The following is a 25,359-nucleotide window of genomic DNA, read 5'->3' as shown; positions in this document are numbered from 1 at the left end:
TAAGTGTATGGATACTATTAGATTCTTTTAATCTGTCCACTATTGCAAATTGTAGCTACTCGTTTTTGTCATGAATGCATAAAATTCGCAGTCTGGATGTGACTAATATAGTAGAGGGTAGTTTATTCTTTACGACGAAGTGCTTCAAAATTCAAATGACATTACTTTTCCTTCTCATTAAAAAACACTGAACACTGCCTTGTTCATTTTTGTACAAAAATTGCTGTCAATGAAATTGAGATTATTCGGTAAAAAGCGCAGTCAGCTGCAGACAATCTCCGAAGCTATATAATTTTCAGTTTTCGTTCTACTTGTTCGTGCACCGTAGGGGCGTCGAGCCATTTTTTCGCGCGTCTCGATATGAAATCGCGTTTGGGATTTTCGGTTCGAGCAAACCTGGAAAGAAAAGGTGGGGAGGGGGTGAGCGGTTCCGAAGATGCTGTACGTTTTCCCGTGTCTGCGCGACCCTCTTAAGCACTGGCGGGGGAAGCACTGCCCTGCACGGGCATCCCCAATTTGTCGTCTCGATCTCTCTACGGTCGGTCGACGTAAACCTTAACCCTGGACGAAGACAAAGCTCGTCCTGTAAACGGATGCATTTCATGCGTACGGCTGACCCCTTGTAGACATTGCTAGCTTACAAGGGGATTACGGGGGCTAAGCTTGTTAAGTTGCAACAACCTCCCGCCCCACCACCTGCCCCCGACCCCTCCCACCCGCCCCCGCACATATCGGCCACGTAACTCGCACGTTAGCGATGCACACGAACGTAAATACGTGGCCAGAATTCTCTGGACGAACCAGAAGATCTATAATGGAGGGTGAACGCCGCGCAGTGGGTTATTTGCATGATCTGGCCAGGCAAAAGTATTTCTATTTTTTTCTGTTTAAAGACAAAAACATTCTGATCTGACTAGACAGAAAATCCTGATTTTATATTCGCTAATATAATGTTAGAAGACTTTTTCTGTTTCATAAGAGCAAAATGCACGGACAACGCTAGAATATTATAGCTTAGAATAAATTTTGAAAATCGACTTTTGGCCGGAGGAACGCCTGAAAAATTTTAGGGAAACAAGTCCTAGTTCGATAAGTCCTCCTTTGTGTGCATTTCTAACGAAATCGAGTATTTATAATCTTAAACGGTGGACAGATTAAAGGAATCGAAGAGTAAGGATATATCAACATCGACATATTAAAATAATTCAAGAAAGAAAACAGTTTCGAAGTGACTCCTCTTTACAGATAATTTTTATTTTGCATAAAAGATCCGCAGTCATCACGGCAACCTTCCAACCCCCGCGCACCATCTCCATATTCCCCGATCCACGTTAACCAATTCCAAAACCTACAAAATATTCGAATCGTTTATGAAACGAAGTCAAACAAAATAAAATTGAAACCACCCCTAAACTATCCTCGATCAAATCCAGCTTCATACGCGATAGATCCTGAACACTTAAGAGTGTCAGGTGAGCGAGCATGTTTCCAAAGATCTTCCTAAAGGATCGTTTATGAGACAAAGCGAAACAGAAGCGAATTCAACGCACCCATAAACCGTCCATCAACCGATAAAGTCAGACTTGAAATTCCTCAAAATTGACCCTACAACACCTGAGAGTGCCGGGCGACCAAGCGAGCGTGTTTCCGAAATTCTTCCTAAGATTGTCGGGAGCCGAGGGTTCGTTCATCCCGTCACCCAATCAGTCTCATTGTCAGCTCCGATCGGTCACGGGCGTGTAAACGATTTCCAAGGTGGGCGCGGTGTATGCGGACTTATCGACGAGCGTTACGGGACTTCCATTCGTTAGACCTGGTCCGGGTCGGCCGGGACGGGAGAGTCGGTAAACATCATTATCTCTAGAATCTGTCAACGGGCCCCGTCCGAGACATTTGTCCCAGGGGATCACCCTCGTTAAGAAGTCACACGGTGGCTGTCGACGCCGCACGGAAACTGGATACACGGCCAACAACCGCAAAAATGGCGGGTCCGCGACTCGCGCAGTAATCCCGAACGCGATACCCGCCACTTTCCCCGACGCTTTTCCACGTGACTTCCACGAGCACGTGTCCCGGCTATCTTTTCCTCTCTTTTTCCTGCTTTTCCCTCTTTTTCTTCCCCCTCCCCGCCCCTGCCCTCGGCCGTCCTTCGCCGAAGAGGCGAGCTATACGCGCAGCTCTGTTGTCTTTTCTCACGCTGGCTTCTTGCTCCTCCAGACCTCTTTTTTCCCTATTTTTTCCTTGCAGCTTGATTTTCTCATCGTCCTCTTGAATGACGGTGTTCGATGTATCGGATCGTTGCAAAAGTTCGTACCTTAACCAATCTCTATTTTTGTAACATGTTGCTTTTTATTTTCAAGCAGCGCACGAACCTTTGCAATCGCCCGATTTCTTTTCTGTAGGGTGATTTATAATTACAGGACTCCTTTGGAATACAACTTTGTTCGTTTTCTACGAGCAACTTGTGGATTCCAATCGCAAAATTGATTCTTCGGGTATTTGATGTTGAATAGATCAAAATTTATTTGCAGGTTCTTCTGTGATTGAATGTTTGCTTCGAATTTAGAATAATGCATTTATGATAATGCAAAACAGTAAAAGCATTTAGATTATCAAGAAAAAAAAAACAAACGTCTATGTACATACTGTATCGTGCAGTTCATCCGGACAATTTTTATTTTGCATAAAAATCCGCAATCTTACGATCAGTATAATGTCTACACTAATCGTCGTAAGAGCTCATAAAAAGTCACGCACGTACCAATACACTTATGCCACGACGATTTCACATTGATAAAAAGATCCTTCACCTGGACTGAGTCACTTTTACTACCATTAGAAGGGTGATCGTGACATCAGCACTGACATTCACACTCGCCAGGTGCGAATCCGCTAAAAAATGCGTGGAGAATCATGAAACATAAACGAAAAATGTAGAATTCAAAGAATTTCATACGAAATAATGTGGCAGTCTAAGAGAACCATTCAAGAGAGCTTCACAAGAGAACTAGTGAAGACATTCATAATCTGTTCATTGCTCAACTACAATAATAACAATAGTATTCTCATTTACATTAGAACGAGAGAAACCGATAGGAGAAGTCATAGTTAATAAATTCACGAACATTTTTCGAAACAAAACATTCGGTCCTCAAGATCTTCGCTTTAACCTTTTAGCTACTGTACGCCACTATGCCAGTGGCTTTCGTCTGTGTCATCTTCTTGGACGACGCGCTGCCATAGTGAGTTACTTAAAGTTCTCGCATTGAGCAGCTAAGAGGTTAACCCTTTGCACTCGGAGCCATTTTAACTCCAAAACGAAACATTTCTTCCGACCTAGAATATTTCCCTTCTATAGATGTTTTCAGGTTATACATACAAAAATGGTGGAATTTACTTGTACAGTACTGAAGTATTTAGTAATTTATTAACCCTTTGCACTCGAGTGGTGACTCTGAAGCACCACTAGAAATTGTTGTGGCATTATTTCAAAGAAATTACAAAAAATATTACAATGTATTTGCTACATTACAAAATTTGTATTTAACAGATTACTAAACATTCAGATATTACATGTGGATATCGGATCAGTTTCGTATGAGTAAAATGAAAATATTCGAAAACGGAAGAAAAATTTAGTTTTAGAATGAAAATAGCGTCGAGTGCAAAGGGTTAAATACGAACAAATTTAATACAGTCAAATATATTCTAGATAATGATACAGCCAATTTTTAGTGGCGCCTTACAGTCGCCGTTCGAGTGCTAAGGGTTAAAAGTCGGGGTTGCCGGTGGTGTAAAAAACCGCTAAGACGTAGAGGCTGTTTCAAGCGTACTAGCAATAGCGCGAAATATTTTTCTAATTTTTATTACGATTGGTTCAGAGATTAGGGCGGCGACGGCGGCTTCGCGGGCCCGCCTGCGGCAGAAGAAGAGGCCGCCATAATTTGTTTCCCGTCGGGATCGTGGGAACCGTTCGGCCGTGTGCCGGGGGATGCATTTTTTTCCTGCGGTTAGTTCGGTATCACGATAGTCCTCGTTTTCTGCGCAGGACATACACTTCGGCGAGAAGTTTTCGCGAGAGTGGTCCGACGGCGGCGAGGAGACCGTGAAAGACGGTGTCCTGCACGGGCCGAAAGGGCTGGCTGGCCAGCTGATGAGGAAGCACGATAGCGAAGCTGGCAGGCGCGCCGTCCGCTCGAGAATGCAACGCGTGTGCAAGTGTCACGGTGAGCCATTAATGCGTCCCGCAGATAAGAACCTACCCGCTATCTGCTCTCTTATTTTTCACTCTGCCCGCTTAACGACTTAGGACCTCGCCTATCCCCTGTCACCCTTTCTCGAAGCGCGCAAGCTGGATCCGAGGACAGATAGATGTCCTCCAAGGATCTCACCCCGCGCGTCTCGAAAACAAAAGAGTTCGTGACCAATGGGTACACAGATAACGCACTTTTATTCCTCCCGGTCGATGACTTAAGGGGACAGGAACACACAGCCCTTAACGACGATTGCTCCTAGACCCCCGTTGGACACGACACTCTGATGTCTCTTCAACCAAACAAAGTGCATCTTCGGAGCGTAGAGCACGATTACAGACACGTACGAGCTGACACTCGAGCTTCGAATACAGAACACGAGGCGGTGTCATAAGATACGGTGGAAACAAATCGTGCAGTATCAGCTGCGTCTCATAATATCTAGAACGTAAACACCTAAACATCCATTGTAAGTCGACGGATTTCTGAACGTAGGATTAACAGATATGCCGCGAGACTGTTGAGACGTTTCTGAAGGATTTACTTGGGAGTCAGAAGATGTCCCCTGGGACTTCTATCCCGAAGAATCTGATTCCTCAGAAATTCCTGAAAACCTCTGTGTCCTCGTCCTGGCGTCTTCTCGAGTCGTTTAGTGTACCAGCAACGTCCAAGGTTCCTAGAACAAATTCGCACGAGTAAAAATCAAACGTTGTTCGTCTCTCGCAAGCCTCCAGTCGCTTTCTGCGAGCAACTGTGCCGATCTTCATGGACGTGTGTCGTCCGTAACCGTATCCCGGCAAGGTTGATCTTCACGGGCCTCGAAGTCTCTGTTCTAGCTGGTCGCACACGTTGACCGGACCGGAATTTTCTACTGCCACAGGTATGTCGGGTTCGTGCAGCGTACGCGTCTGCTGGAGAAGACTGCCAGCGTTCAGGGTGGCCGGTGCAGCTCTCGCAGCGTTGCACGAAGGTGCAGCCCTGGTACGACTGGCGCAACGCGGCGGAAGAAGACCGGCAAGGCTGAGGCCAGCTCGTCCGGATCTGAAGCGACCGAACAAGACCGACCTTGTGTACCTCGAGGACAGTCCGGACTACTGCGAGAAAAATATCACGTGAGATATCCGCCGATTTTTTATAATCTATCCCACCCGCCAATCACGTGCTATCCAGTAGACGTCTTATTAGTAAATTAGTTCATCTCAGAACGAGTAAACTGACGTGTTCAGAACTACTAATATTATGACAATATAACACTTACGGAGCACTGATTATTTATAGTACTGTACCGATCCAAATTTTTAGCTATTATTTTTCTAATATACAGGGTGTCCCAGATAACACTTTTCACGATTTCTCAAGTACCTGCGATAATCTGATAAACAAATATTTTCAACAAAAGTTGATCAGTTTTCGATTGGCTGTACGTGTCAAGGTCACCTTCATTTTTTTAAGTGGCACCTACCTTCGGATTACCTTGAAGGCAAGGAAACGACAACTTCAACAAAAAATGACAGTCTGCTTGAATGGGTGATGATAACTCTAGCTTGGTCACCACCCCTGATTTGTCACCACTTGATCTTCTTTTTTATGGGGTCATTTACAGTCGACAGTTTATGCTGTAAGCAGACTGTCATTTCTTGTGGAAATTTTCATTTCTTTGCCTTCAAGGTCATCCGAAGGTGATGGTATACTAGGTCGTTGAATTCGTCTTGCTACGGGATATAATACTGTTAAGTCAAAAATACAAAGTGCCATTTAAAAAAATGAAGGTGACCTTGACAATACTAAAAAAAAATATTTTTTCGAACTTTTTTTATTGCAATGTATAGGCAATCGAAAACTGATGAACTTTTGTTGAAAATATTTGTTTGTCAGATTATCGCAAGTATTTGAAAAATTGTAAAAAGTGTTACGTGCAACACTGTATACCCAAAGAAATAAATTTTTCGAATCATGGTTGGATCTTTCCAATCTCAATAATCGTAAATTACAACTATTAGATCCCGTCATTTTGACGGGTCCCGTGAACCTAGTGTAAGGCAATAGCGCCGGTCACAGTATTCTATTTTGCACGAAGACGTTTTTCGCATAACCCGTTGAAGAAAATTGCTAAAGACGGTCCTTTTTGCCGGTGGGTTTGCAGGCTCGGTATTCCCGGTACGAGAGGAAGGATATGCAACCGGACGTCCCCCGGGTTGGACGGATGTCGTCTTTTGTGCTGCGGCCGAGGGTACCAGACGCGAGTTCGCGACGTGACCGAGAAGTGCGGCTGCCGGTTCGTCTGGTGTTGCAACGTCGAGTGCGAGCTCTGCCGGCACACGCGCGAGGAGCACGTCTGCAATTAGTTGGTGCAATTGCATTCCGGTCGGCCTACCGAAAGGTGCTTCACGACCCTCTGCGTCCAGGCAGATATCTTTCCGCGACGATGATTCCTCGGGTCGTTCGGCCCCGACGCGAAACCGACGACAAGACGCGCGACGGTCGCCGCAAGAATCACCGGGTAGACTAACGCTTCTACCAACGCTGTTTTAAGTTCAAGTTAAAACCATAAGCCCGGCCTGACCGGCCGGCCCCCTCTATCTCACGGGGGGTCGGCCACGGGGGCCGTAAAACCGCCGCGAGAGGCTACAAAGTGTGACACGTTACGTTAGAACATTCTGTACCTGACAGTCAGAGTGTCGTAAGTCCACTCTTCGGCAACGGTGACTTTACGCGTAGTTTTCAGACGGTTAGAGGAACATATCTGGCATACGGCCGTGTTCTGCAGGGCGGTCCCCGCACCACGACGATCGTCTTCCTTGTTTCCGTTTACCACGGAACGATCTTCGAGGTCGTTCTGGGTCGTACACCCTCCCGGGACGCGACGGCAGAACGGTGTGCTCCATCGGCTCGCCTAACTTTTCAAACGCGGAAGCGAAGATTTTATCGATTCTCTGCTTCTTTGGAATTTTATTCGCGACTTTATAGACGCGGAAAATTAATTCGCCGCCTTTCCAAGAGATATTCGGTCGTAACTCGCGTCGAGTTTATCTCGTCTTTCGGGCACACTTTCCGCAACTCTTTCAGTGTTCGAAAATTTACATCAACCTGAAAAATATATAACATTCATTCTCTTATCAGTAGACTGCGGTCCTTCGTGCAGATTAAAAATGTTCTGCATGAATAGTGCGAAACAGAAATCAAATAGAAAGTTCGTTGTCCTTTTAACAATTTTAATCGGACCGTCACATACCGACACCGTGGAATTCTTTGAAATATGGTATCATTTTAATCACCTACTCAATTTTCTCATAAATGCAGAAAATCCGCAGTCAACTTATCAGTGTACACAATAATATATTATTGTAGTCACCAGTGTTGAATATGATGAGCGAACGAAGGAGTTACTGCTCATTTTCGTTGTCCTCTAGTTTGTAAAACATCGCCATTGTTGTAATACTATTTTATTCATGCGTCACAGACGTTATCGAACACGAGTGAAAAAGGCACCGAATTATTTCCTAGATCTTGGTTTGTAGAAAAAGATTGAAACGCATCAGGTGAAAATGAAATTATCCGTATCTTTCGAGGACGTTCGAAATTGAAAGAAGTCGTTTATGTCTAGATCAGGCATGTACAAAGTCTATCGAGCAACGTATGGCGAATGCGACATAGTCTTGAAACTACAATAGAAGACTGTGTTGCTCCTTCGTAGATTGCCCTGAGCAAACTTGCTCTCGTTGCTCAAAACTTCAAACTGCCTAGGGCAATCTCTGTCCATGTCTGATCTAAACGAGCCACGCTGACATCTTCAAAAATGCGTCTTCGCGCGTGATCAAGATCTATCAAACTTCGGGAAACCTCGACTTCCTGCCACGCCGCGTTCCCGCCGGTAGGAACAACGAAGACGAAATCCTGGCAGACGCGTCCAAAATGAAATTCGTCCCCATCCCCACCCCCAAGCAAAACTGTGTCGACTCGTTTCAGTATTAATATCGTAATAGCAAAGTACGATTGTGTCTGTGAAGTTGCAGTTACGTGGCTTATTATGCTAGTCTGGCTCTCAGGTGCACCATTATTTACGCGCGAATGTTGGCATATTGAGGAGCGGTTAAAAGACCGGTCACGGATCGGTGTTCCCGTCGGCGCCGACCGAAGCCGCCGCGTTATCCAAAATGGCGGTCGGTGTCCTGTTACCGATGGCGACTAAACATTCTCATAAGGGATACTAATTCCCGCACGATCGTGCCCCCGTTCACGACGAATTTGTACGGCGCTCGGTATCTCGCGCGTCACTTTTTTCTTTTTTCTCTTTGTCCCCGGTCGTACCCTCGGTGAAACTCAATATGTTAATAATTTGCGGTTTTCTGCTGACGCGGGAGAAAGATAGAGGAGGCGGGCGTGTGCGTGCGCGTGTTATATATATTGTGTGTGTGTGTGTGTGTGGCTGTGTGTGTACGCGTGTGTGTATTCTGTGTGGACGAGATCGAGTGTCCGGATAAGCGAGCGACTGAAAAGCGGAGAGCATGGGATAGAGTAATACATATAGGCGTGAATATTAGGCCACTCGACGACCATTCTTCGTTCGTTTCTGTTACGCGCTCGCGACATTTGCGTACGACTGCGAGAGTCTTATTTATATCGGAGTTAAAAGACCTGAACGATGTGTAGGTATCTCATTGTAATGCCGACGCTCTCTAGCGCGTAGAAACCACCTTGTCTTCACCTGAATATGGAGCACCTACAGTGGCTCGCAAAAGTGCTCGCGCGACTACGCTCGGAAAAGCTCCGACGAGCATCGACGTCAGCTCCACCGGTGATTCAAAACGAGGATTCTATCGCTTCTGTTCTTTCTTTGAATATATATATATGTATTCAGCTTGAACGGAGTACCGGTGGAGAATCTTCTATAGACTGTGGATTTTTGTACGAATTTCGATATTTATACAGTGATTTATAACGACGAGATTTCTTCGAACGCTGAATTCCAGCCTAATTGAAAACAGACCATTTCCTTGCGGAGCATCGTTGACTTCTTTCTCGAATCTGACCCGTTTATAGTTGGATCACCTCTTCTTAGATCGTTTTTACTCGGAATTAAATTCGTACTGCCTCACCGACCGCTGATGGTAGACGCTGTTGAGTCGCCTCGAACAGCATTTAGTTTCTAATTTGTAAATATATGCGTTCACGTAAATTATGTTAACATGTGTAAATTGGCGTGCAAGTATGTTCACCTTTAAGACCGAAAGTATATTATCCCATTTTTCTGTAAATCGGCAGAAAAGAGGGGAGAGATTGGTGGAACCCCGTGAACAATCGTCCATAAGAAAAGAGAAGGTACCGTGTACGTTCGATTTCTTCGAAATTCTCTAGGCCTTCGTCGAGTAGGGTACACGAAGACGAACAGTATCCGAGCCTCGACGCCCGGTTCGGACGAGTTCGTCTCGAGACCGGAAACGGACGGGATTTAGTCGCGCGAAATGTCGTGGGAGGCCCGCGAATCGGTTGATCAACAAATTTCGCCCCGAAGCGTTAGAATACTTTCGCGATCCACTGTACACGACTCGCTTATATCGGCCGTGTTCCGGCGAACAATGCGAGTTACGAGGAGCGAGACGGACTACGAGAGCGAGAGTCAGTCCACGTCGAGGCGAGGTGAAAAGGAGATGAAAAAATAACCGGAGAAGAAAGCAAAGAAAAGGGAGAAAGAGGGAGAGACGGGAGGAAAAGGAGGCCGCGCGAGCGATACGGCGCGTGTATTCTCGAGTCGCTCGGATCGGGAACAATTCTGCCAATGACTGTACAGACTGTCTTCTTACTGTTTTCTTTTCTTCTTTTCTTTTTTCATTTGATGTTTTTGTAGATTTTACGTGCACACGACTGTCGCGCTGTATATAGATAAGCCGGTTACGCGAACATCGCCGACACAGGTTTCGCCGACGCTGTTTTAACCTTCTGGGGCTCGCCAAAAGGACCTGTACAGATTTCTTTACTTCGAGCAGAAGCCACCCTTTGAATACCCGAATCGACCCTTTCAATTCTGCACCCTTCACTCGTAAACTACGGAACAATTTGTTTTTGAGATAATTAGATCCTGTTTTCATAAGAAATTTTTACTGTATAAACCTCATTTTTTATTCTCCACTGGTTTCAGTCAATTTCAGTAAACTATTTCTGCAAGTATTTCAATAATTTCTACACATAAAATTGTCGCTCCATATATAGACAATTAGATTTTGTTTTTATCAGAAATTTTTAATGTATGGTGATAAACCTCATTTTATTCTCCGTTGGTTTCAGTAAATTTCGGTATTTCTGCAAGCATTTAAATAATTTCTATACGTAAAATTGTCGCTCGTCGTATATTCTTCTGTAACTTATGAATTGCGATAAGTAAACGGGTCGATTCGGCTGGAAAAGCTTTCTTTCTCCCTTTAGAAAACATTCTTAACTCGGTCCAATACACAATTCTGCAAACATCTGAATCGACGTGCGTTAATTTCTCGTACGGAGCATCAAGTAACGTCAGCATAGATTATCACTGACTTGTTTGTCTGGCCACGACACGCCGTTACTACTTGCAGATACAAATGGCACGGCATGATCTTCTCCCCATCGACCTCGATAGGATTACCGTGCCGCGAATTCGTTTCGGTGAATACCTGTTGGTTAAAAGAGCGTCGCTGAAGTCCGTGTCGGTGATTTCAATGGAACCCATAGATAAGCATGCACACGGATCCATCGATGTTTCTTTACGTTTCTCGAAGACTGCGTCGAGAGAAAGAGAGAGAGTGAGTAAGAGAGTAAGAGAGCGAGAGCGAGAGAGAGAGAGAGAATGAGAGAAGACAGAACCCGGAGTGATCACTCCTGCGTTTTCCAGGTCTCGATCTTTCCCATCGCCACATCTCGATCTTTTTTCGCCGAGTTTCCATTCGCGACTCTGACGGACTCTGCAGGGACTTTCGCTGAGACACGATACACCGATTTCTTTGTTCACCTCCGTACACCGCGAAACAGTGCGATTGTAGCCTTTTTCAAAGGTAATAGCTGTCCAACAACTCAAGACTTACAGCGCGTAAATGGACTTCGGGATATTACGCAAACTGCCATATCTCCATAAAATATTTTATAAAAGTCGGGATAGAAGGGATAGGGAAGCAGATGGTTCACAATGGCGGATTTATACTTCTGCGGCCTAGGGGCTACCACTACACCTCAGCTCTCCTTAAAGGGCCAACTCCCTCCTCGCTCGCTCCCTTTTACGCTTTTCCCCATAGGTGTATCAATAACACGAAGCACAAGATCATTAGTGCTAGATGTGGGGGGAGTTAGGTACTTGCAATCTGCATTGCCCTCCCGTAAGCTTTAAATGATTTTTTGTAATTTCATACAATGTCATTCAAACATATCAATTTTATTTTTAAATTGGTTAACGTTTCTATTCATTTGGTTCTCTTGTTGTGCCTTTGGTATTTTTCCAAAAATTTGCCGCCCTCGGCTATAGCCCCTCCTCCCCCTAAATCCGCCACTGTTTACAATACTACGCTCCAATTGAAGCCAATTTAAAATTCCGGCTAATTTAATATGTCTGGCGTAACGAGCGAAGCTACTTAAATTTTCTATGTAACAAGTGTAACACAAAAGGATTCGTGGTATGCCACAAGTCAATTGAGGGTGGAGACAACAGGTGTATTTAGTAGCGAATGGGTACTATACTTGCGATGCGCAGGGTGTGTCACGATGAATGGAATTTTCGAACATCTCTATCAGACCCCGAAGGCACGCGAACCTTGTGAAGGGAAAGAGCCGGACTGTTCGAGGGTGTAAATACGATAGCATAAGTAGAATTTTATTTAATGTAATTCCTGAGGTCGTGTGAAGTGTCGCGTTCGAATATCCCTAGACGTATGTATTCGACACCATTAATAATTATGTAATGGTTAGTGCGGAATTTGGTAATACTGTCGTCTTCAAACGACCTCGAGGAAGTATTAACGACATCGATATAATTTCGGTGTTAAGTCCCAGCACTTAATTACGTTTCGTCGCAGAAGCCAAGCCGATTGAAGCCACTGTCTAGTCAATTACGAAGTCCGAATTCATCATAGCTCGGGCATTTCATACGATCATGCTTTTCGTTTCAATTTAGAACGCAAATTTCTTCTTTCATCTACCTTTGTTTTCTGTTTTCTTTTTTTTTCCGTTTATTTTTCAAATAATGTATACAATCGACCGTCTTTTTGATACAGGACACACGTTTTTTGGTGTGTCTCTCTATAAGCGAAAAATCAATTTCTTACGCGGAGATCGATTTATTTTATGACCACGTCTATTGTCGTAGATCGCCTCGATCGAACACGATTTTTCTACGACGGAGTAACCGTATGGATCGCGCGGATCGCGCGACGATCGACTGAACCACGATACACACAAACGAATTGTATACCAAGCGCCAATTGTCATCGCTCGAATGACCATAAACGGCTGATCTGATCGAAGAACATGGCCTTAGAAAAGAAAACAAAAAAAAACCGAAAAAAGCGGGGAGAGAAGGAGGATTATTAACCGTAGATACAGATTCGTCCGTACGTTGTAAGGATCTAGCGATATAAACGCACACGAGCGAGCACTCGTGCGACGACGACAACATACAGAGCGCAGTATTGTGAAAATTTTGTAATTTATTTTTCCTCACGTCGCTACATTGTACTTTCTAGCTTTTCTTCCGATCAATCAACTTTAACGATCAAGTATTCTCGTAATAGTTACGTCTCTTCATTAGCAATGCGATAACACCCTAGCTCGTAACATTTGTATTTGTATGTACCTGTACTCTACGTGCATTTATATAAATACATATGCGAAAAGTGTCCGTATTTAACCACTTCCGTTCTAGCCGGAACCACGGGCGAGCTGTAGGTTGTGCCACATAGCTTGGAGAACAAAAATATTACAACGCTATCCCAGTAACGAAAACAGAAATTAGATGTAGCTAATACTAAACATTTAAGAACACTTTCGGGCATCTGCAGTCGGTGGTTGAAGAGGGTATTCTGGTTTTCGAGATCGCAAAATTTACCTTTTCTTTGTAACATTGTCAATCTTCATAGCCTAAAGAACACGCCTGCCAAACGGTTTGTCCGAAATCGGATCCTTTTTTTATAAAATATATTCGCGCCTAGCGTTATCGTCCCCATCAAAAAATCTGAAAGGAAAATGGTCGGGGCAATAGCAACGTTTATCAAGATTAAAAGACACTTGATTCAATATTTTATTCAAACCTCGGTTCGAACGTTGTAAACATTAAAATAATTTTAAAATCGTGATAAAGAACAGTGTGTACGAAAAGCATTGTAACTTTTTTCGTTGCCTAGAAAAAGGATTGAATCAGAATATCCTCTTAAACGTATAGGGTTCCCTTCTTATAGCCAGTATGGGTTTGACAATGTGATCGTAGAGAGTAATTTGCTTTTTGAAAAGTGATACCTGAAATACGCTCATAGTCCTGTTAGCTGTCCACCTCACACCTATCGCTTTAGAGTTACAAGATAGAAGTATAGTGGACAGCTGTTATGACTGTGCGCGTTCAGAACTCTTTGGGATCATTATCTTCGCTCCATGCGGTTATAAAGGGGAAATTCTGTAATTCGCAGCGTCGAACAACTTAAATGCAGATGGTCCAACAATGTCATACGTCGGATATGTTAAAAGATCAGCATATCGAGTTGCGTGATACGGATTCCCATTAGGAGTTCATTGTATCCTACACCTCATGTGTATAATATTACAAACTCCTGTCGGACCAATCTTAAAAAGGTCTCAACGGAATCTTTTTTACTGGTTGTACCTTCCCTTAGACAGTTGCGCCCTCTTTGATATAAAGTGGTACCACGCCAACACGCAACCGACGGTCACGCAAATCCCCACTATACAGCCCACGAATGAGCCGAGTAAAAATTCCAGGTCCTCGTTAGGCGTTCTTGCCGGGCTGATCGCCGTCAAGAACTCCATGTTTCTATCCTTGGCCCGTGCCGTGTAACGGAGCCAGTAAGTCAGTCTGTCTACAGCAGGATTTAGCCTATCGCGGATGGCCACGGAAACTTTCCGCGCGTTCTCCCGATAATCCATGACCTGGTGCATCTGCATCACCATGCTTGCCAGCTCCGAACCAGAGATGGCGCGAATATCCTCTACGGAACGCGCGAAGCCTAATTGTACCGCGCGAGCAGCATTCTTCGATTCGTGGGCATTCCTGGGGAAACATATCACCGGTGTCCCATGAAAGCCGCATTCTAAAAGTTCGGTGTCGGCGCAATGACTCAACACCACCTTCGCGCGTGCGTTACCTGTAATATAATGGTAATGTTAACCGACCACCGACGCCCATTTATACAGATAATGTAAAATTCAATTGAGAAGCGAGATTCAATCAATTTTGCTTTCCATGGATTACCCATTGGGAATGTCCTTACGTATCCAAATAGTTTTGTAAGCTTAATAATATGAAATTTGATTGTATCCTGTAAGGCTCGATTGAAGCTCCTGAATCGGTGCATTACCAAGGTCTTGGGTAACTTATGATCATTGAGAACGGTTCAAATAATTCAACTAGAAACGTAAACTGTATCCATCATATCCACAGATATCTACTTGTACTACGTTTAGCTTTACCGTCTGCATGTGTCATTGAATGAAATTACTTGTAACGTGAACCTGAGGAATCATTTTCAATACCATCTTCCTGCATCCAACAGGCTCGAAATAAGATAAAAGTGAATTATAAGAAACGGCGAGTGTGCATGTGAACACCGTCATCATCCGAATAAGGATATCGAGTTTCTAACGAAAGTATTATATTATCAGTAGCTCCGTCAAGAACCTAACAGGATTCTATCCAGAAATTATAAGGTTTCGATCTGCTCTACCTATCAGGTCTTGCCGATCAACCGTTATAGGAATAAAAAGGTTCTCTGGTTTATTTGAGCTTTGCCACCCTTTGGTCTTGTAAACCACCGCTAACCCGTCCCTGCCTTGCGGTAACGTCCGCGCCATCTCCTTAATCATCGTCTCATGACCGTCATCCAAGAAAATCGCAATTGTACCCAATTTGAAGTTCACCACCAATTCGTGCAGTTTTTCTGGAAGCAGGAATGCTGCCCTGCAGTGATGACAGCCAACCTGAAACATTCAGAGCTTATTAATGTTGTGGTCATACTTTTAAAATCTACATAGATTAATGTCGGTGGTAAAACCTTATTAATTGTAAAAGCATAACACACGCAGAATGCTTCACTTTCTAAAATGTAAGTCATTAGAAAACTGAAAACTTGCGAACGTGAATTTAAAAATACAGAGCACACTTGGAACAGCTGAAAGTTCTAATTTTTTTCAGGTAAGGGGTTTCATCGTATCGCATATCATAAAAAAAAAAGATTAATATAAAATGGCTCGCAAAATCGAAAGTGAAACACTCCGTATAGACGTAATACGTACTGTAGATAAAAATAGGATACAGGGAAGGTAAAAAGTGTTCTGCGATCGAACAAATCGAACGTCGTGGAACGTTATACCAGGAAAACATAATACGGGGACAGCATGATCGTTTTTTCGTCTCGCTTACTTCAACTATCAGCGGCGTGAGCGGAGCGAAATCCGAGCGCAGGAGGACATCGCCGCCCCAGAGTATGAGGCGAACATCCGTGTAAAGATTGTCTAAGTTGAGACCGGTCTCTTGCAAGTATTTTCCCCCTATCCGGAGAGCATACGCAGCGTATTCGTCCCTAGCCATCGAGAATATTGACCTCCGTGAAAGACTTGTCCGCAGCCTCGTCCAAAGTCCTGCACTTTGAACCGGCAAAGCAGCGCCGGTGTATTCGAACACGTAGACCTCTTCGTCCCGGTTCCGCGTCCATATCACTGGTATCGACTGAATAGCCCTCGACCATGGTAACAAGCAACCGTCGTGCCTATAAACAATTCACCAATATTTTCTTTACAACAAATACCACAATAATAAAAAATACCGTAACATTTATTTATTACGTCGAGTAAAAGTACGTTAAAAGGCATAACATTAACAATTCGTTTGGCACTTTTGTTTCAATAGCTTTCAAAGCTTTCAAAATTAGTTTCGATTGTTCGGAGACGCGAGAAAATTTTGTCAATCGGCAGCTAAAAAATATCAATTGATCACATTCTATTTTAAAAAATTGTATGGCAATTTTTTTACCAGACATACGATGTTAATTCATTCTTCGTAATCAACGCACAATGTTTGAATTATGAGAACAATGTTCCAGATCACTACACCGGAAGTGCATATCTGAGAGTAGTAAAGGTTTATTTACATTACCCGCGCAGACACGCAACGGTTTCGTTCGGTGCTTCAGTTTAATACTTTTTCCTTGTTTAGTTTCCGGTGTCTGTCTTGATACGATACGTATAAACGCTTATATTCGAATGTATGAGTCAACAACGAAATGCACGAGACGAAGAATCTGATCGGTGCTGAACCGAATCGTTCCGCGTCTGTGCCGCACGAAGCAATTTGCATTAAATATGTTTAAAGAGGTTTCCGTCGAGAGAACCCACCTAAGACCAGGAAACACGACGAACGTGGGTTGAATTTCCGATATTTTCTTCGCGATCTGCTCATCCTTCAAAAAAGCCTCGCAAATCTTGATGGCTTTGCTTTCGGGATACGCGGACTGGTCTATTTCGACAGTCAACAATACCAATTCCACTGCGATCAAATTCTCGTAGAGATCGGATTGATACTGTTCCGGTATGATCAATGTCGCATCGATCCCTTCATCCGATAATGTATTGGCTAGCAATGACAAATCGTAGACATCTTCGAATGCAACGACCACAGCCGATTGCGGCGGTTCAGTCAAGGACGAACCGCGAACGACGTGAACGAAGCAAAGGCACGCGCAGAATTTGACCAGCGCAAACATTATGAAGGAACTCTGGTAATAAATCGGTAAAAATAAAACTCTCGTTCACCATTCGTACGAATCACCCGTGTTCAACGACGTTCTTAAATAGTACGATCAAAAATCGAGTAATGTGATACTCATGTTAATTCTTATAGTGCTTTCTTTCAGATAGCGCGTTAATCGGAATTTCGAAACGGGTCACTCGCCGAGGATAAAAAGAAAAACGTCTCGTAACGATGTAGCGATAAACCAGCACTTAGTTCTCGTATATTTTCCAGCTTAATGAAGACAAGTACAAATTCTCGATTTAAACACAAAAATTGACCTACTTCCTTTATACCGTCAACTAATACACGTAAGTCTGATGTAAGAGTTGATATGAAGCGCAATTTATCTTTCCATTCTAATAATTCGTTAATTCCTTCAGTTTTTACAGTAGAGATTTCAAATATATCTACAAATGGTACAGTTTTCTTGCCTTGGCGTACCCGGGAACAGGATAAGTAAACAACACACTGTTTTCCACTTAAAAGATGCGAGATTCACTCAGGGAATATTATAGTCGTGCCGGTCGAAGAACTACAATACGAGTTTTAAGCGAACGAGCGACTCGCCTGTGACGCAGCACCGCCACGAAGCGTAAACGATCGCGTGGGTCGTAACATTTGACTTTCGTAAGCAAAGTCTGCCTTGGTCCAGAGAGCGACACTCCGATTGCCGAGCCGGCTAAATGTTCTGAAAAACGTGTGGTTGCATTCTATATAGATGCATGCACGTACACACTGCTACTCTGTTCTACAGTGACCAGTTCTCATCGCGCGATATCAACGGATCGCATGAACTAGTTAACGTTTTCACGCGTGGAACTTTAGGAAGCTATTACAACGTCTAAGTAGATTATTAGAATTAGTGCATAGCTTGGTTAACAACGTTTAATTGCATAGATTCATGACTTAAATGGAGGTTGGATTTTCTAAAATTCCACTTTGTTTCGAACAACTCTGCATGCTTTACATACACACTCTGTTCTGCTCAAATCGTGATATGCTACAAAAGGTCAATATTATTTATTCGCGAGATAAAATTGTAGACTTTATAACCTCTCGATCACATTGTATAGCTACTGTACCATATACTACATATCTGTCAGTTAACTATACTTCATTGTAAGGATTACGTGACTTCTGTATCAAGGAATAATGTTACCGAATTTGTCTTTCCAATGTTACTTTTCAGATCCCAAACGAAATTGCAAGAAACCGGTACATTACAAGCAGATACATGTGTAAGAAGTTGTATGGACATGGTTTCGTTTCGAAAAGTAGGGGGTTGTTTTCAACAAACGAGTTATTGCAACGCCATCTGTTCAAATGATTGAATTCGTTTTTTCCCATCAGTCCTTCATTGGTGAGAAACAGCAGAGTGTACATTTCAGTTATGTTCCTCAGGTGAATTTCAAAATAAAAGGAAAGATTACATGAAGACTGTCCAGTATATCTTTAATTACTTTCTTATGTTGATCATAAATGCTGACGTTTGTGAAATCTTTACTCCTTGTTCTGTGACTTTTGAGGTTAACAAATGAATTGTTTTATATACTTATTTACAGAACCTGAAGAATAAAGTGTTAAGCTAACACCAGTGGACAACCATCGAACATATTTATCAACTGTTCATTCAAATATCAAGTACACTCGTCTATAGCTAAGATATAAATAAAAAATAAACATGAGTTTCACATTTGATCCTTCAAAATCACAAGCAGCCACTACAACAACAACTAATGCTCCAACAACAAGTAAAACCCAAGAAACTTTAAATACCAAGATATAAAGAATAAAAGAATAGTTTATTGTATCTAAATATTTTATAGGTTTTACATTTGGCTCCATGGGTGCTGGAGATGCAGGGAAATCGTTAGGATTTTCACTGGCACAAACACAAAGTAAACCTGCAGCCCCACCTGTGTTTGGTACTGGACTAAGCGCTGTTCCTGCTCAGGGTACTACTACTGGATTTAGTTTTGGGACGCCTGCGGCAGCACCCGTAGCGGCTCCTGCTAATACATCAGCACCGCAAACACCTGGATTAACGTTTGGTACAGGTGTAGTTGCAAGTACTGGCATTACTCCTACTGCAACTAGTACTGCATCACCTAAACTTTTCTGTGGACCAACTACAATTGGAAGTACTCCAAGTTTTACTTTAGGAGGCACCACTACAGCTACTACAACAGCAACACCTGTGTCTGGTTTCGGAGCTAAACCTCTTACTGGCGGATTAACCTTGGCAGGTGGTCAAGCTACTTCGTCTGCTCCAACAACTGGTTTGACATTTGGTACACCAAATACAAAGGCAGCAGGCACTAGTTTTGCTGTTGGTACTACTGCAGCAGGTAACAATATTAGACTACAGAATGTTTACAAATTGAAAATCTAAAATTATAATTAATTTTATATTTTCAACAGGTTTCCCCACAAGTGCAAAACCTGGCTCTACTGCTACAGGATTCACTTTTGGCACAGGAACAACTGCAGCAAGCACAACTGGGTTTTCGTTAAATAAAACTTCTGTTGCGCCAAGTCTTACAACTCCTAGCACTCAACTATCATTAGGCACAACTACTACGTAAATAAATTTTCCTTTAGATTAAATATGCACACTCTGACTTGCATACTAATCCATGAAATATTACAGTGTCACTTCATCTGCAAATGCAAACCAACCAGCTTCCATAAGCTCATTTGAAGAATCTATCAACAAATGGACTTTAGAATTGGAAGAACAGGAGAAAGTATTTGTTAATCAAGCTGCACAAGTTAATGCTTGGGATAAATTGCTAATAACTAATGGAGAGAAAATAGTAGCACTCAATGAAGAAGTTGAACGGGTGAAAATTGAGCAACAACAATTAGAACAGGAATTAGATTATGTTGTAAGTTTTTGTTGGTCATATATTGAAATGTATGCAGTTTATGAATTTCTTTTGGCACAGCATGCGTTGATTATGTACAGGTCGGTCAACAAAAGGAACTGCAAGACTGTTTAGAACCACTAGAGAAAGAATTAGCATCACTTTCAGTTTCGGATCCAGAAAGAGAATATGCTTATCGTTTAGCGGAAGATCTCGATACTCAACTGAAACGAATGTCAGAAGATCTGAAAGAAATTATAGAACACTTGAATCAAGCCAATCGTACTCAAGATTCTAGCGATCCAATCGTTCAGATTGGTAAAATACTGAACGCGCACATGAACAGTTTACAGTGGTTAGATCAACAGACATCCCTGCTTAATCACAAAATACAACAGATCGATCAGATGCATCAAAACTTCAGACAAGAGAATGAACGAAGTTTTAATCTAGCATACAATTAATCTTAATTGCCAATTCTATAATATGAAGTTTATACACATTTTTGCGAAAAGGATACTTTATACCAGTTATTTCTACGCATTAAGAAAAGGAAAATAAAACAGAATGAGGTTATTTAAAAAAATAAAATATTTACATTGTATCCAGACAACGTCATATAAACATTCATAAGCTGTAAAAAGATGACTCAGGTAGTCATCGAAGGAATGAAGTAATGTATTTTCAAATAATCCGATAAGTGTAGATATAAGTTTACCATTCTGTCTTGAAGTATGTTACATTTCACGCCATCGGGATGTACGACATCCCAGGCCAAGAACATAAAGAATTTTTTAATATCAATGGTTGCGGATATTTTGTCATCATGATCTTTCTGACTGCAACTCCACACCTGCAGATCCTGGAAATGTGTAGAAACTGTGGCGCTGTCCGTATCAACTTTTAGCACAAATATACCGGACTTGTCAGCGCTTAATGTTAACCGTGGACTCATGTTTTTCATTCTCTCCACAATGTTCCTTACGTGTTTAAGTTGCGGCATATCTACCGATATCTAAAAATTATAAAAATGTAATTAATTCAGCAATAAGACACCCATGATATATAAATATTTACATCAAATTCCGGAATATTCGGTGCTTGGTGTTCCTGCCATTCTCGACGCGGTACAACTCTCACTGGTACATCGTGCAAACATTGTCTCGATTCTATGCTCAATGACGGCAGTTCAATTTCCAATGAGAGACAAGGTTGACGTTTATTTGTCAGTTTTATTTTTACGCTCTTTGCAGTCATTCGTAAAGAACCCAGTGATCTAGCGAGCATAGTTGCATCAAATTCTAAATAAATTTCGTTTTGCTCCTCGGTGACACCGTTCATAAGATATTCGGAAAAGAAATGATCTTGACTTAATTCTGCCCAAACCATCGATACGCGATCGTCACCGACGCTAAAGCACAATTCGCTCGGGGTTAATTTTAAAGTGCATTGTTTTGTTAATCGGGAAAGAACATTAACAATATCTAAAACAGAAAATAAAATTAATTTTTTATTAAATAATTAATAACATTATTGAAGTAATTATTCGCGATCATTTTTCATAAATCATATATTTGTTACGTCAAAGACTACTTGCGTATACGCAATATTCGTGAAAGCATCAGGAAAGGTTATAAATGAAGTATAAATATTTAACTCACTCGTAAAGTCTCTCATAGCGATCACATCTACCATTCTACATCGGAATTTCATATTGAAGTATATGATAAAAATGTTTTACATTAACAATAAGCTGGAAGAGTGCGAGACAAAAACAAATTTTGCGCGGGAACTTGTGATACAATTTTTACCGGCATTTGACAGATGATGACACTTTTCATAAATACTTCGTTTTTAGATTATATTTGTATCTCAAACGGAGTATAAAATAAGACAGCATATTTTACGTAGTTTCGTGAAACGAAGCATAACCAATAATATTGAAAGACATATTGTCAACACCGTAATAGTATTGCAGACGATGTTGTTAGCTGGTTATTGTTAGCTATTTACTTTTCATATTTGCTGTCTGAACAATTTTGCTTTACTCGCTGTAGTTCTAAAATTCCTCGTTTTTAAACGTAGAGTGCGCAACAAAACCACCAATTTTTAGCGACGTCGGTATTTCAGTCCATGTGATACGAAATATCATATGGTGATTGGTCTATGTACTCCTATACATTGTCTGTGGGACTGACACAGATGGGCTATTGATGAGATTTCTACTTTTATCAGCAGCAACGCCGTTGAATTCCAATTAATTCCACAATATTAGTTCCGGCCGATACAGTAGGATATGACACAGAAATGGTAAGGTGGCTCTAGATGGCTCTAGAGCCCCGCAGACGTGGGACAAAAAATACATTGGGTGATTGGTCTACTCCTATACCTCGTCTGTGGTATTGCTATTAAATTAAATATCCATTAAAAACATCATGACTAACATTACAACTAACATTTTTTATGACAGTATATTGACCAAAGGTGATTCTGGTAACAGTATAAAACATTTATAAACACAAGTTTCTGATTTCCTTATATTTTTTAAAATGTTTCATATGCCATTGAGTATCCATAGCATAAGAGAGAGAGGTCTCACGTCGGATGTCAAATTGGGATGGTCGACTATTTCGACGATCGGTGTGCCTTCATATTGATTACTTGTTACATTTGTTGTGCTTACATTTAACTTGCTGCATACAACTGAAAGTTTAAAGAGGTTATTTGGAAAAGGAGACTGGCTTTATAAATACAAAACTAACAAAAAAATGCATCTAAAAAGTGTTAAATATAGTCAAATTTGATGACACTAATTTAATTTTTAACCTGATAGTACACATCAATAAATGTTCACTTGAAAGGAGACCTGTCAGGTTAACAGAACAATGATCGATTAACGATGACCAATTATGACTGAATGATTCATGGGTCATACGTTTTATAAAAAACATAATGGAATATGTTCCAGCACCAGAAAGATAATGTGTAAATGTAAAATATTTAAACGATTACATGTGATCTTAACAACCATACTTTAAGTATACTTGTATATAAACATGGCGCAAATACTAACGTCGGCCACTGATGGTTTGCCGAAACATTTTGTCACTGCCATGCGTACACTTTTTGATATAATGGATGATCAAAATACAGGGTACGTTAAATTTTCTGATATTGAAGATAGATGGCAAGATGACGGAACACAGGGTCTTCCAAAAGGTGTTTTAGATAGTCTGAAGAAAGTTACACCACCAAATGGTTTGTTATCTTTTGAAAGGTTCTGCACTGGACTGAAAATTTGCCTATTACAAATTCAAGTGGAATCTGATCCCAAAAAACACAGTGGTCAACCAAATAGGCCACCATCCGCTCCAATTCTTATTCCTGACAGTCAAACTAAAACAACATGTACATCTCCGAATACAGCAACTATAAGACCAAATAATGCCATATCTCAGCAACGAACTTTAAGTATGCCACAGTTATTAGCAGGTCGTAAGGATGTTAATACGCAATTAGAATTAATGGATGCTAGAAGTGGAGCCGAATCAAAGTTAAATAAAGCATATGGACCCCCAAAGCCTCCTAGAACAGGTGCTGCATTAGAAGTTAGAACTATTAACACCGATAGAAATTTTGACAAGTCTGAAATTCGAACAGTATTACAAAATTGGCAAATGGGTTTATTAATGAATGATGATAAAGCTATAGAAAAACGGCAATTACCAGCCGTAAACTATAAACCAGATACAAGAACGTTATTGAGACCAACTCGTGTATTGGGAGATGGTAAAGCAGTTGAATTACAAAATAATCAAGTTGGTCTCCAACTTAAAAAATCTTTAAATCGGCGTAGAGAACCTAGACGTCATACGTTGCAGAATGGTATTGATTATAATATGGTAAAGATGTTCTTCTCTAGGATTCCCAACTAACGATTGGTGATTGGTTTTGGGTATGCACGATATTTACTGAGTATTAACATGCTGTACAACTGTACAGCTTGCAAGAAACTTTAATTAGCTTCTAATGCACACAATGCTATACAACATTTTTCTAGATTGGATAGTTGGGAAACCTGTATTTCAGTCTTTATCAAAAAAGATTGTTTAATTCTGTTTTTATTTTTAGATGAAGAGAATGAAACAAATCGAGCAAGAGAAAGATGTATTGCTTCAAGGTCTAGCAGCAGTTGACAAAGCTAGAGAATGGTATTTAAAGCAAATCTCTGCCACGCAAGAAAAGATCAAACATCTTGGACGCATGGGATCTCACGTGGTATCAAGAATTTCGCTAATAATTTATAAGATTATTTTAAATGTAACGGACATATAATTTATCTTCTCTTCCAGGAGCAGTGGACTGAAGCGCAACAAGAACGCTTAGAATTGCAACGTGCCCGAGTGCTGGAAGTTAATAAACACTTGGCTGCATTGATTACTAGCTGGGAACGTGGGGGTCTTCCTCTTCATATGAATCTTGCTTTTCTAAGTACTCCAACGTCTACGCAACTTCAACAAGATATGCTTTCTGGGCTCAAACAACAAAATCACAGACTAACAGAGGTGAGCTAAAAAATGGATTTCGAACTACTAAATCCCCATAACACTAATAAAGAGATAAATACTAATTTGCGAAAAAATATAAAACAGGAGGTTAACAAGAAAAGTCAACGAATAGCAATTCTTGAACAAGAAAAAGATAACTTGGTGCGAGAATTATATAATAGGCAAGGTAGCATGGTTCAATCTCGACGAGCGACAATGATCCACGAGCAACATGACCAAACATTCATGTAAGGTACTAACAATAATAACATAAATGTCCTAGTATTTGACAGAAAATTATATTCTAAACAAATATTGTTTTTTAGAATATAACTAAGACGATTATTATGAAGATTTACCACCGAAGACGCAAATGAAAAGTGTTGATGTATAATTATACATTTATGTAAAACTAAATAAATAATAGTAATATTCAAATTTTAGATTAAGTTTGTAAAAATTTGTTAAATATCAAGGTACTCATATTCAAATTAAGATATACAATGTAAACAAAGTGCCTTAAAACTTTCATAATCCGTCCAAGAATCTCAAAGATTATTACAGTTTCGTCAATAAATTATTCTAATTAACAGTCTTGATCCAATTATTCATTCTGTTGCGGCACCATGATCTAAATTCACATATAAAATGCAACGGTCAACATAACATGATTAACGCTGATTTCTCTTATCTTATAAAAAAATATTTTTTACAAAAGATCG

At 41.3% G+C, this 25,359-nt stretch overlaps 5 protein-coding genes across 11 annotated transcripts in view; 3 read left to right on the top strand and 2 right to left on the bottom strand.

The window, feature by feature from the left end:
• LOC143357480 (protein Wnt-4) overlaps window positions 1-7,988 on the top strand; it is a 101,507-nt gene extending 93,519 nt beyond the window's left edge. The window contains exons 5-7 of the mRNA XM_076794008.1: window positions 4,049-4,226; window positions 5,134-5,365; window positions 6,397-7,988. Coding sequence (XP_076650123.1) covers window positions 4,049-4,226; window positions 5,134-5,365; window positions 6,397-6,598 — 612 coding nt within the window. The 3' untranslated portion in view covers window positions 6,599-7,988. The remainder of the gene's footprint in view (window positions 1-4,048; window positions 4,227-5,133; window positions 5,366-6,396) is intronic.
• A 6,081-nt stretch (window positions 7,989-14,069) lies between these two features.
• LOC143357382 (UDP-glucuronosyltransferase 2B20) lies at window positions 14,070-18,484 on the bottom strand. Of its 2 annotated transcripts, none has more exons than XM_076793827.1 (5): window positions 18,383-18,484; window positions 16,827-17,206; window positions 15,856-16,201; window positions 15,161-15,413; window positions 14,070-14,581 (listed from the first exon to the last, which is right to left on the bottom strand). In XM_076793827.1, the coding sequence occupies exons 1-5, from the start codon at window positions 18,479-18,481 to the stop codon at window positions 14,070-14,072; spliced, it is 1,590 nt and encodes a 529-aa protein (XP_076649942.1). In that variant the 5' UTR covers window positions 18,482-18,484. The 2 variants fall into 2 exon arrangements, with proteins under 2 accessions (XP_076649942.1, XP_076649944.1); XM_076793829.1 differs by lacking the exon at window positions 18,383-18,484 and adding an exon at window positions 17,665-17,866.
• A 3-nt stretch (window positions 18,485-18,487) lies between these two features.
• Window positions 18,488-20,722, top strand: Nup62 (nucleoporin 62). Of its 4 annotated transcripts, XM_076793835.1 has the most exons (7): window positions 18,488-18,624; window positions 18,786-18,974; window positions 19,050-19,280; window positions 19,386-19,571; window positions 19,645-19,804; window positions 19,874-20,111; window positions 20,192-20,722. In XM_076793835.1, the coding sequence occupies exons 2-7, from the start codon at window positions 18,905-18,907 to the stop codon at window positions 20,552-20,554; spliced, it is 1,248 nt and encodes a 415-aa protein (XP_076649950.1). In that variant the 5' UTR covers window positions 18,488-18,624; window positions 18,786-18,904; the 3' UTR covers window positions 20,555-20,722. The 4 variants fall into 4 exon arrangements, with proteins under 4 accessions (XP_076649950.1, XP_076649947.1, XP_076649949.1 ...); XM_076793832.1 differs by having other exon boundaries at window positions 19,050-19,571; window positions 20,192-20,721; XM_076793834.1 differs by having other exon boundaries at window positions 18,507-18,583; window positions 19,050-19,571; window positions 20,192-20,721.
• Window positions 20,723-20,739: 17 nt separating this feature from the next.
• Window positions 20,740-22,189, bottom strand: Hus1-like (Hus1-like checkpoint clamp component). 2 transcript variants are annotated; one of them, XM_076793836.1, is made up of 3 exons: window positions 21,752-22,189; window positions 21,168-21,574; window positions 20,740-21,105 (listed from the first exon to the last, which is right to left on the bottom strand). In XM_076793836.1, exons 1-3 carry the CDS (start codon window positions 21,801-21,803, stop codon window positions 20,740-20,742), a joined length of 825 nt encoding a protein of 274 aa, XP_076649951.1. In that variant the 5' UTR covers window positions 21,804-22,189. The 2 variants fall into 2 exon arrangements, with proteins under 2 accessions (XP_076649951.1, XP_076649952.1); XM_076793837.1 differs by having other exon boundaries at window positions 21,168-21,501; window positions 21,752-22,163.
• Window positions 22,190-22,453: 264 nt separating this feature from the next.
• LOC143357383 (suppressor APC domain-containing protein 2) lies at window positions 22,454-25,234 on the top strand. Of its 2 annotated transcripts, none has more exons than XM_076793831.1 (5): window positions 22,454-23,992; window positions 24,222-24,368; window positions 24,443-24,655; window positions 24,743-24,890; window positions 24,964-25,234. In XM_076793831.1, the coding sequence occupies exons 1-4, from the start codon at window positions 23,147-23,149 to the stop codon at window positions 24,887-24,889; spliced, it is 1,353 nt and encodes a 450-aa protein (XP_076649946.1). In that variant the 5' UTR covers window positions 22,454-23,146; the 3' UTR covers window position 24,890; window positions 24,964-25,234. The 2 variants fall into 2 exon arrangements, with proteins under 2 accessions (XP_076649946.1, XP_076649945.1); XM_076793830.1 differs by having other exon boundaries at window positions 22,456-23,992; window positions 24,743-24,885.
• Window positions 25,235-25,359: the final 125 nt, after the last annotated feature.

This window comes from Halictus rubicundus, chromosome 9, assembly GCF_050948215.1.
Source record: "Halictus rubicundus isolate RS-2024b chromosome 9, iyHalRubi1_principal, whole genome shotgun sequence".
NCBI lineage: Eukaryota > Metazoa > Arthropoda > Insecta > Hymenoptera > Halictidae > Halictus > Halictus rubicundus.
Note: the sequence above shows the minus strand (reverse complement) of the source record. Positions and strands in the feature narration are given on the sequence as shown.

Coding starts and splice junctions, on each gene's coding strand:
- LOC143357382 (XM_076793827.1), bottom strand. CDS start 18,481: ATGTCCATACAACTTCTTACACATGTATCTGCTTGTAATGTACCGGTT. Junction 16,202..16,826: donor GTCGTGTTTCCTGGTCTTAG/GTGGGTTCTCTC, acceptor AATTGTTTATAG/GCACGACGGTTGCTTGTTAC. Junction 15,414..15,855: donor TCACGCCGCTGATAGTTGAA/GTAAGCGAGACG, acceptor TGAATGTTTCAG/GTTGGCTGTCATCACTGCAG.
- Nup62 (XM_076793832.1), top strand. CDS start 18,905: ATGAGTTTCACATTTGATCCTTCAAAATCACAAGCAGCCACTACAACA. Junction 19,805..19,873: donor TCATTAGGCACAACTACTAC/GTAAATAAATTT, acceptor GAAATATTACAG/TGTCACTTCATCTGCAAATG. Junction 20,112..20,191: donor AACAGGAATTAGATTATGTT/GTAAGTTTTTGT, acceptor GATTATGTACAG/GTCGGTCAACAAAAGGAACT.
- Hus1-like (XM_076793836.1), bottom strand. CDS start 21,803: ATGAAATTCCGATGTAGAATGGTAGATGTGATCGCTATGAGAGACTTT. Junction 21,575..21,751: donor CGCTATGAGAGACTTTACGA/GTGAGTTAAATA, acceptor TTTCTGTTTTAG/ATATTGTTAATGTTCTTTCC. Junction 21,106..21,167: donor CGAATATTCCGGAATTTGAT/GTAAATATTTAT, acceptor TATAATTTTTAG/ATATCGGTAGATATGCCGCA.
- LOC143357383 (XM_076793830.1), top strand. CDS start 23,147: ATGGCGCAAATACTAACGTCGGCCACTGATGGTTTGCCGAAACATTTT. Junction 24,369..24,442: donor GACGCATGGGATCTCACGTG/GTATCAAGAATT, acceptor CTTCTCTTCCAG/GAGCAGTGGACTGAAGCGCA. Junction 24,656..24,742: donor AAAATCACAGACTAACAGAG/GTGAGCTAAAAA, acceptor AATATAAAACAG/GAGGTTAACAAGAAAAGTCA.